Below are 15,638 nucleotides of genomic sequence, written 5' to 3'. Positions count from 1 at the left end.
ACAAAACCTTTGTTTTGTTTCTAGGGGGGGGGGGGGTTGATCTTCACTCTCCTCTCCCAGTAAGTGCTGACTTTGTCTTCTCTGTTGTTAGCTAAAGGGAGCTACCATGTGGCTTCTCCAGAAAATAAGCTTTGAATGTAATGAAAGACCTCTTTCTGGGTGGGCATTGGTGGTTTCCTGGTACCAATGTATTCCAGGTGCATTGATTTGTATTTCTTAGGCGTCAGAGTCATGAGTGTTGAGATGGCGGTGCCTGCACCTCCTAGTGGTAAAGTTACCTAACGATGGCCAGCTGGAACTAAGAATTTGATCGATCAGTTATTACCGGGTGGAGGTTTTGCAGTCATTTGCTGCCTTCTTTCTGGACTCCTAGTGCTGATATAACTCATGTAATTACCTAAGTGTAATTACCAAAGTGTAGTTACAGGATGAAAGCTTCACTTGTGGCGTCCCGTCTACCCAGCACACTTGTCATATAATGCTTTGAAACTACTGATGGTTTTCTTGAGGTTATCTTGAGATGATTTCGGGGCTTTAGTGTCCCCGCGGCCCGGTCCTCGACCAGGCCTCCACCCCCAGGAAGCAGCCCGTGACAACTGACTAACTCCCAGGTACCTATTTACTACTAGGTAACAGGGGCATAGGGTGAAAGAAACTCTGCCCATCGTTTCTCGCCGGTGTCCAGGATCGAACCCGGGACCACAGGATCACGTGTCCAGTGTGCTGTCCGCTCGGCCGGCCTCCATCACCTTCTCACCTAACTTGTTCCAACCGTCTACCACTCTGTTTACAAAAGGAATTTTCGGATATTTCTCTGGCAGCTTTTTTTCGTTAGTTTAAATCTATGACCTCTTGTTCTTGAAGTTCCAGGTCTCAGGAATTCTTCCCTATCAATTTTATCGATTCCTGTTACTATTTTGTACGTAGGAGAAAAAGAGGTGATATGATCACTATCTTCTAGTTTTTGCATATTTAATGCCTCTAACCTCTCCTCGTAGCACTTATCCTTCATTTCTGGGAGCCACTTAGTGGCATGTCGTTGCACTCTTTTCAGTTTGTTGATATGCTTCTTTAGATATGGTCACCATACAACAGCTGCATATTCCAGCTTTGGTCTAACAAAAGTCATGAACAATTTCTTTAGTGTTTCTCCATCCATGTATTTAAAAGCAATTTTGAAGTTAACAGTGTAGCATTGGCTCCGTGCACAATGTTCTTAATGTGGTCCTCAGGTGATAGTTTTTTTTATCTAGAACCACTCATAGATCTCATTCTTTATCAGAATTCAATAAAGCTTTCTCACATACTGTAATTTAATATAGGTTGTGTGGGGTCTATGTTCTCCTATTCCACATATATGTGGAGATATCTTTGTGTGGCAAGCTGCAGGGAGCCACCTAGGCCCTCAAGGAAAAAGGCAGTTTATTACATCGAATACTTTTTTTTAGGGTTGTAATAATTAATGGTATCTTTTTATTTCTAGGCCAATCACTCACTTTCCCCAGGATGCAACATGCAACAGTTGCCTAACTCCTGGGTACCTATTTACTGCTAGGTGAATAGAGGCATCAGGTGAAAGGAGATAATCCCAATTGTTTCTGTCTTGCCTGGGGATTGAATCTAGGTTCCTCGATTGTAAGCCAAGGATATAGACCACTGATTATTTAAATGAAGTCATGTTTACATATTGCACTAAATCATATTTCTTGTCTTGAAATGTAATTATTGTATTATTCTTGGTTTGCAGTGGACTGGCGAGTGCGTCCCCTGGTCCTTGTGGTGAAACTTTGGGCTCAGCATCACAATATCAATAATGCTAAGGATATGACCATCTCCTCCTATTCCTTAGTGCTTATGGTCATACATTACCTGCAGCGTAAGTAGTTTCCCGAATAGCGTATTCTGCAGCTTCTCTTTATCTTTAAACGGCCACGAATGATAATTTTGATTTTTCTTTGATCGGCTCCATAGATACTGGGGGAGTAGTTTCATTGGGTAGAGGCATTCGTATACAAATTGACACCACGGGGTTACTCTGTGGTGTCAATTTGTATATGAATAATCTTTATCTAGATATTTTCCTGAAAATTTGAACAGCGAGTAATGTGTTAATGAAGCACATAGAGTACTTGTGCTTCACTAGTTACCCCTCTCTAGCTGAAAATGGTTACCAGCACATGATGTGCTGCAGTGATTGGAAAAATAGTCCAGTATGTAACTCAGGATGTGATTGTTGCATTTTCTTCCTAAACATTTAAGCTGTTTTTGTGTAATTAAGATATTCTTCTCTTACATTAGGTCACAAGATGTTTAGATATTAAAATTAAATATATTGAATAAAATCTATCACACTTTTCATCACATGTTAATTTTCATGATTTACACACATTGAATAATATGTAAATACATACAGTATCTGGTTTGAGTCAAGGCTGAAATTGCTAGTAAAGTTTTGCATTAAGTATTAATTTGATGCTTTAGATAGTTGATTTCATTAAAATGTTTCAGAACCTTGTTGAGGTTGCCAAAGCAATTAATAAAACTTCTGTATTTGCTTTTCAGAGGGTGTGGAGCCGCCAGTTTTACCATGCTTGCAGAAGGCCTTCCCAGAAAAGTTTCGTGCCTATGCACAAATCACATCAATCCCAGTGACAGAAAAGATGCCAGCTTTCACCTCCAACAACCATGACAGTCTTGGTCAGCTATTCCATGGTTTTCTCAACTACTTTGCCAATACCTTTACGTAAGTAAAATCCCTCTATTACGTAGACTTTAGATTAATATTATCAGGGTATTGTATATCAGTGTATCAGATAAATATTGTGCAAATTATGATGTATTCAGTACAAGAATTATAAATTATTTAATTCTCGAATGACCTACCTCCGATTGGCTGAATTGCTGTACTGTATTTGATGATCAAAACCATGGCTGAATCTACTTATGTTTTGGTTGAAATCAATTTATATCTGAGAATTTGGTTAACTGAATGCACGTGTGCTTTGCAGGCTTCCAATGAAACCACATTAACATTTTGTCTGATAAATATTGCAACAATGCAATAAAAATAATACCAATTAACCCTTGGACAGTGGCTAAGGAATAATGATCAAACCCACCTATGCGCAAAAAATATATAAATTCCCAAAATTAATCTTTCATTATATAATTATTAATTTGTATGCAAAATGTAAGAAAAACTGAAAATCAGTGAATATTTATAGTTTCATTGGGTAGAGGCATTGTGAAAAGGTACGTGGTGGCTGTGTCTGGCACCTGACAACACCTGGTGCTCAACTTTGCTGACGCTTCCTGTGTTATCCTCGGATGTTTCACTGATTGTTTATCAATTGTTTCTTTTTATACAAGAGTATGTGTTTGAGTAACTTGATAAATCACATAACTCACATAACACATAATGTTAAATTGATGACTGGCTTACCTGGTATGCTCTATTACAACCAGTATAGAGTAGTGAAAAGGATATGAACATAATATTCAATGGTATTGGGCTTTGGGCAATGACATATGACTTAATTGGCACAAATGGGCAAGAGTTTAGATTGAAACAAAGACGTAAGCCACCATTGTGGCACCCACAGATGATAATCGTCATATGATGATAACCACATTCACCTAGTAACATAACCATGAAATGATTGCAGGATATTTTCAAGGCGTCAAGGTAAACGCCATTACATCCACATAGACTTATTATATCTACTTGCATCATACATGTAAAAAACTGACAATTTTTGTTTAAATCCACATATGGCAATAACTGCAATACTCTGGGATTAACATATGATTAACCATCTATCAAAAGGTTAAAAACCAAGTAAGTACAGTACAGGAATTACAATTAATAAAAATACACAGTTTTATTATTTGTGGTGATAAAATTAGCACTAATACGTTTCCAGTCACATGCAGACTCAACTTGAAGCCCAAGAGAGAAATTCAGTTCCTCTGGGATGTATGTCAATGCACTGAAACAATAAGGATAATATTCATCCAAATAGTAGAGCAAATGTCATGACTGTCATGACAGTCAAATGTTATATCAAATGTCGTGTAAGGGAGCCGGTCGGCCGAGCGGACAGCACACTGCACTTGTGATCCTGGGTTCGATCCCGGGCGCCGGCGAGAAACAGTGGGCAGAATTTCTTTCACTCTTTCTTTCCCCGAATTCATCTCAAGATAACCTGACTCTTTGACAATCATTGACTGCTGTAGCTAATGAGTTATGAAAGAGGGTTCAAGATAAAAGTAGTTACATATAACCTTTCTTCATTTAGTTGGGTGTGTCTGAGTATCTTTATTCTATGTATCTTATAGTACTGTACTTTTGATAATTTTAAGAAATAATTTAATTCCCTGTGCTTTGTGTGTAATTTGTTTATGAAATATATTAGGCACCACAATATTTGGTCAATTTTGTGTTGGTGACTAACATTTATTAGTCATAAGTTGGTGACTCATGTTAGCTAAATATTTTCTTTTGTGTGAAATGTAGTCATACATTCATAAGCTGAAATTGAGGTCACCATAAGTTAATTTCACAGGTTTATTGAGGAAACGATCTCGGTGCGGACTGGAGGGACTGTACCTACAGCTCAGTGTCGCAATGTAAAATCTCGAAAGAATGATACACGGATGTGGAAATACCTCTGCATAGAAGGTTTGTAGGTGCTAATAGCTATTTTAGTGCACAGTTGAGTTGTCTTTAACCTAGACAGAGAGCATCATTGTCTAAAGAATGAGTTACTGCATGTTATATAGTACTATATATCATTCAACAGAGACTATGGTTTTTCTTATTTGGGTAAGCCTGAATTGCAGTTTTAATACTTAATATGGCAGAAGGTTAAAGTACTGTGTAATTTTTTAAATTTTTGTGGCTGTAATTTTAGAAGCTCTTAGTCTCATAAATATTTATGTACTAGAACTGTAGAGTATCTATTTATCACTCCTTACTCTTGTGCCCTTTGCCTACCAACTTCTTACTGTTGTACTCTTAACTTGCCATGAGAAATATTTGTATATAATTTTTTCTTTGACAGAGCCATTTGATCTGACGAACACTGCAAGGTCTGTGTACGACGAAGCTGTGTTTGAACGTGTCAAGAAGGTATTTGTGGATTCGTACAAAATCTTGAACGAGAAGAGAGACCTTGCTTGTATTCTCACATGAGGCGTAGTTTGGGTTTGGGGAAAGTAACAGGAACCAGTGTAAATATGATCATCATTGTTTTATGCTTAATTGTGGCTGAAGCTGATAAATGGGTGAGCACTGTGAACCTGCTCAGTTTGGCCCTTCTCACATAATCATTGCAATGTGGTTGAAACTTTTATTAGATGGTTTCATCTCATTTTTTGTTGCATTATATCACATTTCTGAATATGGGACCATGCTTGAAAAGTGTGTTGCTGCTGTTTCAAGCCACTCCAAGTTTTGAGTCTCAAAGTTCTGGGGCAAGTTAGGCTGATAGTGATTGTGAATAGCACCAAGTTGGAATTGTCAAAGACTGCATTCTATATCTGCCATCACACCAGGGTAGGTTTAGTTCAATGAACTATGGCCAATTTATTGGATTGTACCACTTGTAAATTTGAATGTTATTGTTTAAAGTGGTACTATTGGCAAGAAGACTTGAGTCCATAATTTACTTCTGCCTGCCAGATGATTAAAGCTTACAACATGCATGGACATAGTAAACAAATACAGTATTGGAAGAATAATTAAAGCAGATATATTTACTTCTAAGAACTTGATAATAAAATGATTGAGTGTGGATAATAAGGTTATGGCATTTTAATTTTTATTTCTTCATAATGTAATCATAAAATTAAGAAAACAAAAAAAAATTATGCTGACACATTAGGTTTTTGTATATAGCTGGTGACATTTAGCCATCTAGTACTGTTGCTAATCTGGGCTTAATTTTAGCAATAAAACTTACCCACATACCTTAATTTTGGTTGAATTTATACTCGGGTGTTGCTTGAGCTGCCATATTAATATTTTGAAAAATGCACATCCCATGTGGGAGGACCAGTTCTTCAAATAACAACGTGTGGAAAACACATGTAAATTGTAGGCAGTTTCTGGAGCACAATTCTTCCGAGTAATGTTTAGGTACCCTGAGATGTGAATGAATTTTATCCTTGTATTTTGACAACTATAAAGGCTTTGCATTTTCTATGAAGTTTGCTTGAAATTAATACACACACCTTCAGTGAGCCAAAATGGTACATAGGTAATTGATATCAAAATGATGTGAACACCAACCACAACACAAAAAAAGTATGCTTAATTTTCCTATTATTTTATTTTTAGGACGTAAATCTTTCAATATTTTAAATTAATGATCATAAAGTTTTACACGTTAGTATTTATTATTAATATTATTATTATTATTATTATTATTATTGTTATTATTATTGTTGTTATTATTATTAATATTTTTGCATTTTTGGAATATCGTGAGCTTATTCCTTGGCAACAAGGAATAAGGTGATGATACAAAGTGTGAGTGTTGACTACTGCTGCTCTAGCACAAACTGTAGAGGTGCCACAAGGCTTCAATAACTATGTTTCTGATGTTTTCATTCATATTAGTCAGGTTCATTTTCATCATTATTAATGATTATTACATTTGTGGCCTTCAATGCATTGCCTCGATACTTTCCAGAATACAAGGTTAACTCTTCATTTGCTTGACCTAAATTTCTAAAATATTTACAGTATTTGATGCATAAATTTTTTTTTTTTAAATTTTAGAATTTGGTTCTGTTCCATTTTTTTTTTTTTTGAACTTTGAACATATCAGTTGATTATATAAGACTGTGTGAAAGTGAAGAGAGTTAAGAACTTTATCCGAGGCATTAATGCTTGTACTCAGGAATATGTTTATGGTAAACACTGCTGGAAGTCATTTAAAAGTAGATCACTAGACAATGGTATTCATAAATTTTAAGATAATATTTTTCATGAACAGGATTATTCTTTAAAGGAAGTTTTAGTTAGCTTTTCATTTAGTACCAGTTTTGTAACATTTTGTCTTGTAAAGAACACAGGTTGACCTTGATCAAAGAATTTCAGGCATTGCCAATAGTTGTGATAATGTTATCTTCAACTCTCTTCTTTTCCCATGTTTAAAATATAAGTTTGTCTTCAGTTTTGTTGAAATAAATTAAAGATTTTAATTTTCTGGGAAGATATTACTTTGAGCATGTTTTCCTTACAGAGCTTCAAATACAACTCATAATATATAACTTTCTAATTATGTGGAATAATGATTTACACATTCGTAGAATACATATGGCCAGTAATGCTGTTAAACTTCTACCTCTTACATTCTAGAACGTTTGTGTGAATGAATACATAAGAGAGAAACTGATTTGGAGATGCCTTAGTTCACTCAAGTAGGTTTCTAAAACCAGTGCATCTTTGTACTCGTCACGTATATCTTTCATCTTGTATTTGATTTATTATACCTACATGTATGCAGAAGTTTCAACAATTAAGATAACCAGTAGCCAGCAACTTAAGTATTTGCACACTAACCATCATTCAGCATTTAATAACCTATTCATATGGAAAGGACATTTCGATGGTCTACGATACCATATTATGATTGACAACAGGAGCCCAGTGTATGGTACTCCATTAAATTAAATGACTTGATGGATAGTTTTGTGTACTCTGAAGTTACTGCATTAAAATTATTCTGAATTGCCAGTCCCATTAAAATACCAAATGGGGTGAAAACTTTACATCTGAAAAATCTCAATGGGTGAATTCTCGTCAGATCCTGACTATTTCCATCAGCAGTGTTTTACCAATTTAGTGTTTCACCTGACACCATTATCAGGCAAAGATGGTGAATGTATTTTATATTTTGCTTTTATGATTTTTTTTTATTTGTACATTATAAGGATCTGGATTTGGAGGAATTAAATTGAGAGCTGTATACTGTATATTCATGTTAATGTATATGGTCGATAAAGGAAATTATTTCCTAAGTTTGATACATGGTAATTTTAGTTTAATAGTTTATCAAGAAATTTTTTAATTTTTATTGTGAAATACACATAGGAACAATGCTTTTTCAACTTGACACAGGCAGTGCTACGTAGTCTTCTTGGCTTTGAGCCGCCTTTTGTTAATTACTCACTTTTCAACCCCTTGGATATACCACAATATCATATGAACACTTATGTGGGCCAAAAACAAACCTTGAAATTTTAATAGATATCGGTATTTTGTGTGTTATTGAAGATTTTGACAACTACTAATTGTAGAAACTTAAGGTCTTGATTTTTTTTTCTTATAATGTAGTGGGCACATATACAGTACTAATATCTTATCAATTATTTGTCAAACATTTATATTAATAAATCCAGAGTTGTCACCCACTTTTTGGCTGCTAATGTAAAGTTCAAAATGCTGCTCTACTTCTACTGTAAACATTATCATCATTGGTGCAGGATTGGCAGATGCAAGATTCATAACTGATGACTGACATACATATATATACATTATATATATATATATATATATATATATATATATATATATATATATATATATATATATATATATATATATATATATATATATATATATATATATATATATATATATATATTATACATACACATATACAATTTATTTTTTAATTCCATCTTTTATCAATATGAAACATAATGATATACGTTTTTGAATGTTGAGATGTTCATTAAGTCAGGAGTTTGAATTTAAAGATCTGGAATTAAACAATTGAAAGAGAGGCCGAGGTTAGGGTGGGCCGTGACCATGTTGTGCAGAGCACTTCCCCACTACCCACAGGGACGGGAGAGGTGCCTGGCTCCCACGTATATGGGCTGTGGTTATAGATGCATGGCCAATAGAATAATGGAAGCAGTATTGCAACTTGAATATATTTTATATATATATTAGAAAAATATTGGAACAAAAGTGTACGGTCGTTTGTGAAGATAAACACGTTTTGTTATAACTGAAATCTTTGAATAAATTACGGTAACTATCATTTTAAAAATTTAAAAATATTTCTCTTTTGGTGGAAGAGTATTATTCTCTTGGATTGTGTATGTGGATAAAGAATTTCCGTTATTATGTGTAACAACTCCAGCTGTGGGGGTAGAGGTCTTGAATCATAAGTATTATTGTTTACTGTGGTAATTGTTAAGTTGTATATTGAACTTCTACATTAAGCCTTATTATTAATCATTTGTTTGTATTATGGTTTCTTAATTTTGAAAATTAAGTTTGTCTTCAATTATTAGGGTTTTTTGTGCAGGATATAAATTATATCTACCCCTAATAAAACATCCATTGCATTATATATATATAAATTTTCTTTTAGAGGATAGAAAATGTGCAGAGAAAACCCTGAAGTGTGGTACATGTGGGAAGTGTGTGTGTATAAAGAAAACGTGTGTGTCTGGGAAATGAATTTATTTTAAACTTCTCTCTTTATGAGAGCCCTGTATGTCGTACTGTCTGCATAAAGGTATGGTTGCTGCTGGAAATGTAGCATAAAACATAAAAGCTTCTCTAATATACCCAGGAATTGTCCTGTGCTGTTTATTAATTTGTTATTCTTTTTCCCTGTTGCTTATTATTTGTTTACATTCCTTTCCAGTATTTTGTCAATATTGATTGTAATCTTGCCAGGTCATTACTACCTCTTAGCTGCTTCAGTGCACATCAGCATTTCACTGTACTTTATGTATTAATCTGGGATTTCCTTGCAAGTTGTTACAATGTCTTGATCAACACTTGAGGCAGGGCTGTCATTGCAGGATAATATATTGGTTTTAATTATAGCAGCAGGGTACATAGTAACATGTGAGAGTAGTTTATCCTGTCTGCTTATATCATGATTTGAGAGTTCCACTATTAAACGCTCTGCTGATGTTGCCTTATAAGATGGGGGGGGGGGTGAGGGGTGATGTAGAGCACGAGTTATTTACAGTGTTTGAGCAGGGAATGGGATCTGATATACGATTAGAGCAAAAAGTGACGGTGTACAAGAAATGTAATATAAAGCATTGCTTGTATTATTACTTGCTATTTCATTCTTGTTAACATAATACCTTGCGTGTGTGTGGTTACGTTTCTGCTTATAACCTGGAGTAAGAGTTGTGTGTATCTCATAATTGCAATATTATGAGGTGAAGGAAGTGTACTGCTTGAATGATTGTAGTATGGGGAAGCATGGTTTATATATCAATTGTTCCCGTTAGGTTGCAAGTTTTAATAAGCCTTAAATATTTTCAGTTTTAGTTATCAATAAATGTCACTTGTATCAAAATGCACTACAGACTGGTACTGTATATCCATTGTCTTCTGGCTTAGTTTGCACTTCAGATTTTTTTAATGGCCTTAATTTGTGTTAGGTCTTTAAAGCACTAGTTATGTCTAACCAAAATGCAGTGAAGTCTCGAAGTCAATTGGTTAAATAAGCAGTAAAATATTGTAAAATTATTCGCTTGTTGCCCTTTTAATCACAATCTCCGTGTTGGAACAATTATCGATAACTAAGTATGTGTGCAAGGTAGGTAATTACTTAGTATTTTTTATATTATGACACACTTTGGAAGTCTTGCTCCATAGCTCTTGCACTTGGCCAGAAAACAAAAAGGTATTCACACTTTAAATACTAAAGGCTTGTGTATATCAGAGGTAAAGGGAAGACTCGGGTGATGGTGAGGACATGCCGGGCACTGGTAGTTGTAATGCAAAATGTACGAGTAGCCATCGACTGTAACGAGAGGGAGTGGCTACAGTAATTTCCAGCCTTTGGTTTTGCATGCTTAGTGTACACAAATCTCCTTGGTCTAGGAGTGTTAGCTCAGTGGGAAAGATTTAGTGGTTTATTTTGAAGATGAGAATTTATTGGAATATAATCTAGACTAAAATGATAGAATATGATCATAACGAAGTTATTTAGGAGGAATTAATGAGTGGAAAGATTTTTAAAAGTTTCTCAGTCTGGTTATATCATCATTTAAGATCCTTGGAAGGTTGAAATACATTTCTGGGATTGGAGCATCTTATCGGTGTACTGCAGATCCTTCCCCTTTTGGAGATAAGTTTATTGTATACAAATGTTAGAAATTTCATCTGCGGCTTAAGGCATATATCTAGATATACAGTATTTGCTGTGAGTACTTGCTCATGTTGGCAAACTTATACTGCCCTTAAGAAAAAAAGTAATTGTGTTGGAAAATTGTTGAGTGCAGTAGCTGTCCTTAATGTTCTACAAGCTGCTTCGCATTACGGTCTGTTGTAGTGTTGTAAAGTTAAATATTGTTTAGTAGAGTGGAAATGGTAGAGATGTTTCTCATTTCCTACATGCCTTCATTAGTGAAAAAATATATATATTTTTTTATGTAATATGTAAATAATGTGACTTTGTTTTTAATGTATATTAAAATTTACAAATAATAGTTTACAAATATTTTCAGCATTCCTCTAAATTTCAAAACATTAGCTATTATTTACAGATTGTTCAGATATTCTGCTGTTATGTAAATATATTCTGCCAGTGTATTTATAGCTAAAAAAAAAAAGAAGTAAAAATACTGCTATTGTAAATGAGAAAAAATAAGATAAAAAGGAAGTTGATAAATGTTTAATGACAGTGGCTGTGGTAGATTATTGTACAGTACTTAGTTTTGTCCTTCAACCCTTTTGACAATATTCTTGTGATATTCTCATGTGTGCTCTGACAATCTTGACTTGTGATGCAAGGTAAGCTCTCAAACAGAAGATTGAAGAAAACTTGGCTCAAATTCATAATTAGCTTGTTTAACTTTGTTTAAAATTATCCTGTGTCACTATATATTATTTATGTATTTAGAGTGACAATGAGCTCAGTTGCCTGACCCTTATAACACGTGATGTGAGGTTAATTGCACCTTTTTCAGTAAATTGCTACCCCCCCATTTTCCTCCATCCTGATGCCTCCCCATCCCATCAAAGTAGGAAATGGGGTAATGATGTGTAGTTTTCTATTTTAACACAGGATTTCTTGCTGAATGAGCACTTTGCTAATTATTTTGATATGGAAATAATTATAGTAGTCCTGCAGTTGGTTTCATCATAAAGCTGACATAAATGTACTTAGTATTATTCATCATATACAGTATATTAATTGGGAAATTTGAATGACTATGTGGAGAATAGTTTTATTGTTCCATTTCATTGTTCCATTTCCTGTCAAGCTCGGCTGAATTTTCTTGAACACACATGCAAGCCCCATTAACAGGTGGTGCACATTTATGAATACGTGTGTGAGTATAAGCCATATACGGCAGTAAGAATTGATGGTATACTACAATAGACATACAAACGATCGATATAAAATGATTTGCGTACCTTGTTTTCCATTTGTGGTATTTTCTTAAGAGATTGATAAAATTATATTAATTATAATAGTTATTGCTATATTTAAGAGGATTTTGTAGTGCAATTTATTGATAACTGTATAACTTTACTGCAGTTTGGTGATATGAGTGTATGGATGTTTGAATGGGTTTTCTTGTATGATTGGGTCAGTGTATACTGGAAATGTAATACAGTATAAAGGTGTGGTTACTTAAGTTTTTGTTAATGTAGGGTTGCATTCCAATATTTTGGGGTTGTGCAAGATAATGCATTTAGCAAAGTGAGTTTGATTTAGTTGCAATTATTCATACATATTGTCAGTTATTTTCACACTGGATGTGCACATGTAGTGTGGTTCAAGGATTGCATTTTTTGTAGTACAGTGTATATCTATACTTTTATATATATATATATATATATATATATATATATATATATATATATATATATATATATATATATATATATATATATATATATATATATATATATATATATATATATATAATATACATACAGTATTCATTTCAGTCAATATTATCATTGACTGCAACTCCTTGAGCACAACATTCAAATGTGTAGTTATTTGGAGTTTTATTTAACTTGCCTATAAACTTTATATTAGTATTGTCATGTGTTAAGCCTAATGCAATGTGTTCAATTACAGCTCTTACGTTTATGATGTTCTTTATTTTCAGTCATCGAAAGTGGCTATTTATTTGGCCAGGATATTGTGTAATACATAGATCCGACTTGGAAAAGAAAAGAAATTAGACAAAGCGTATTCTAATACAGTATAAGGAGAAAGGGTTAGTGGTAATATATAATAATAGCCAATATGTATGCAAGAATTGTTAAATCCTGAGTTTTCAGATGTTTGGAAATATATTAAGTGCCTGCGAATATATATTTATTTTTGTATTCCAGATATTTAACTATTAGCACTTATTTAGACAGTTTTTAAAATAGTGTTTCTGTTAAATGAAATGGGTTGTGAAGGGTACACTAACAAGATTTGTTGTTTTTGGCATCAGTTTCTAGATTGTTTAATGATGAAATGTACACAAGAGAAGAGTTGTTATCCCACTCTTAGTAGCAGAGACTCTTGGGATGCATACTCACATTATAGTTTGGAAAAAAAAAGGAAAGATAAAAATAGTGCAGCCCAGTTTGGTCCTTCCATTGTTATGCATTCTTTCTTAATGTGAAAATTGAAATACAGTATTTTTGACAATACTGTAATGGTATACAACACATTGTAAAAATTGTCAGGTGTAATCACTCATAATGTTTGCCCATAAGATTATGCACACGTCAATACAGTATAGGGCTTAGGATTGGCTGAATTCTGTTCAAGATAATAGAGCATTAGTATAATTTAAGAAGTAAAGATAAATATGACTATTTGTATTATCCTCCCTGTTAAATTACCTTTAGACTGCATGTAACATTATCTTTACAGCTACTTAATCTAGTAATGTGATCTGGTATTCTTGAATTGAAGGTGGTTTATATATATATATATATATATATATATATATATATATATATATATATATATATATATATATATATATATATATATATATATATATATATATAATATGCATATATGAAATATTTTTCTTCTAGCTTTTTTGTTCTATTTTGGGTCATCTCTTGCTCTCCTACACTGCCTTCCACTCATTGTTCTTTCAAAGACATTCCTACAAAATATTGTTTGGTCAGGTTTGACCTGAGAGTCAGTAATTTGTTCAGGCTATACAAGTTAAAATCTGTACGAAGTAATTCCATCTTTACTAGGACTATCAACATAGGGCAAGAGGTATTGAATGTACAGTATTAGATGTTAATATTGGTGTTAATAACCTGTGTGTGTGCAGTCAGGCAGTCATTTTGAAGATTTTAATTGTGTATATTCACCACTGTTGGCCTGCCGTGTTCCATTACTGGTTCCATTCCAAGGGCTAAATGTTTCATGTACAATGCAGAAATAAAATTCTGCTTTGCATATGTACAGATGGCGGAACAAATTGCAGTGTCATATATGGCTATGCACTAACTTGATTGGTAGTACTATATTTACAGTTCTTGTCGTGTGTATATCTGTGAGACTGCCATTCTTACACCAAAATATGACTGTTATCATCATTTACTGTCAATAGGTGTTTAAATTTGTCATGCTTATTGTTATTACCTATTTACAACAGGAGCCATGTTAATACAGTTTACCTTTGATGAATTGATGTTTGCTAAACATTTTGCATTTAGGGATAATGTTTAGAACATCCAAGATTATAAGATTCATGATTGTTTAGTTTTAACATGTCTGTTGTATGTCAGCAAGGAAGTGCAGTGGTTATGGAGAAGTTGCATTTAAGTCTGCCGTATTGGTATTAAAAGTGTACATCCATTTTTCACCCATTAGGATGAACATCAAACAATGATTATAAACACTTAACACTGCATTTCCCAGATCCTTCATATACAGCCTGGTTCATGTTGTATGGCTAGATTCTCTGTAAAACTACAAGGTGGGATGGTATCCTACCACACAAGCCTCACGAGTACAGTACAAGGATTTTACATTATTTTTGGTGCTGAGTTGCCACATAGTTGTCTTGCGTTCTTGTAGGCCACAATATGCCTCTACTTATAATAAATATAAAATGCCTGAATGTTTTATTTAATCCTTGGTACCTTTTATATCTGAAATGCTGTGATGCAAAATGCAAGGCAGTAGTTCTGGGGCTGTCTGCCATTCATACGCTTCCATTTCATTCCCCCTCCCTTTCCAGCCCGTTGTCGTCGTGAGGGGGCTTGGTAGGTGGCTGCTGGGGGGGTGATGCTCCATGGGACGGTCCTCTGTTCTTTTGAAGTCTTATGCTCCTGCTCCACCGTAACCGGAGGTGGGAAACAGCTCTGGCGAGGTTGCGTATTGGCTATACTCGCTTAACCCATGGTCACTTGATGGAGCGCCGCCCTGCCCCTTATTGTCCTAGTTGCATTGTCCCTCTTACGGTCGTGCATGTCCTTCTTGAATGTCCTGACTTCCAGGACGAGCGTGTGTCTTGCTTTCCGACCGCCCCTCGCGGTCACCTGTCCCTCGATAGAATTCTTGGTGACTCGGATACTTTTGATATCGTTCGCCTTATGCGTTTTTGTTCTCGTATTGGCATCCTTGTTGATATTTAGCGCCCTCTGATTATTTTGCGTA

The 15,638-nt window shown here is 34.4% G+C and overlaps 1 protein-coding gene across 13 annotated transcripts in view; it reads left to right on the top strand.

Annotated features, from left to right (window-relative positions):
* The window catches only part of LOC123759595 (uncharacterized protein DDB_G0283357), a 56,927-nt gene extending 41,832 nt beyond the window's left edge, over nucleotides 1-15,095 (top strand). For all 13 annotated transcript variants that reach the window (XM_045744754.2, XM_069328962.1, XM_069328965.1 and 10 more), the window contains 4 exons: nucleotides 1,748-1,876; nucleotides 2,563-2,743; nucleotides 4,566-4,681; nucleotides 5,064-15,095. In XM_045744754.2, coding sequence (XP_045600710.1) covers nucleotides 1,748-1,876; nucleotides 2,563-2,743; nucleotides 4,566-4,681; nucleotides 5,064-5,194 — 557 coding nt within the window. In that variant the 3' untranslated portion in view covers nucleotides 5,195-15,095. The remainder of the gene's footprint in view (nucleotides 1-1,747; nucleotides 1,877-2,562; nucleotides 2,744-4,565; nucleotides 4,682-5,063) is intronic.
* The last annotated feature ends 543 nt before the right edge of the window (nucleotides 15,096-15,638 follow it).

Source organism: Procambarus clarkii, chromosome 22 (genome assembly GCF_040958095.1).
Source record: "Procambarus clarkii isolate CNS0578487 chromosome 22, FALCON_Pclarkii_2.0, whole genome shotgun sequence".
NCBI lineage: Eukaryota > Metazoa > Arthropoda > Malacostraca > Decapoda > Cambaridae > Procambarus > Procambarus clarkii.
Note: the sequence above shows the minus strand (reverse complement) of the source record. Positions and strands in the feature narration are given on the sequence as shown.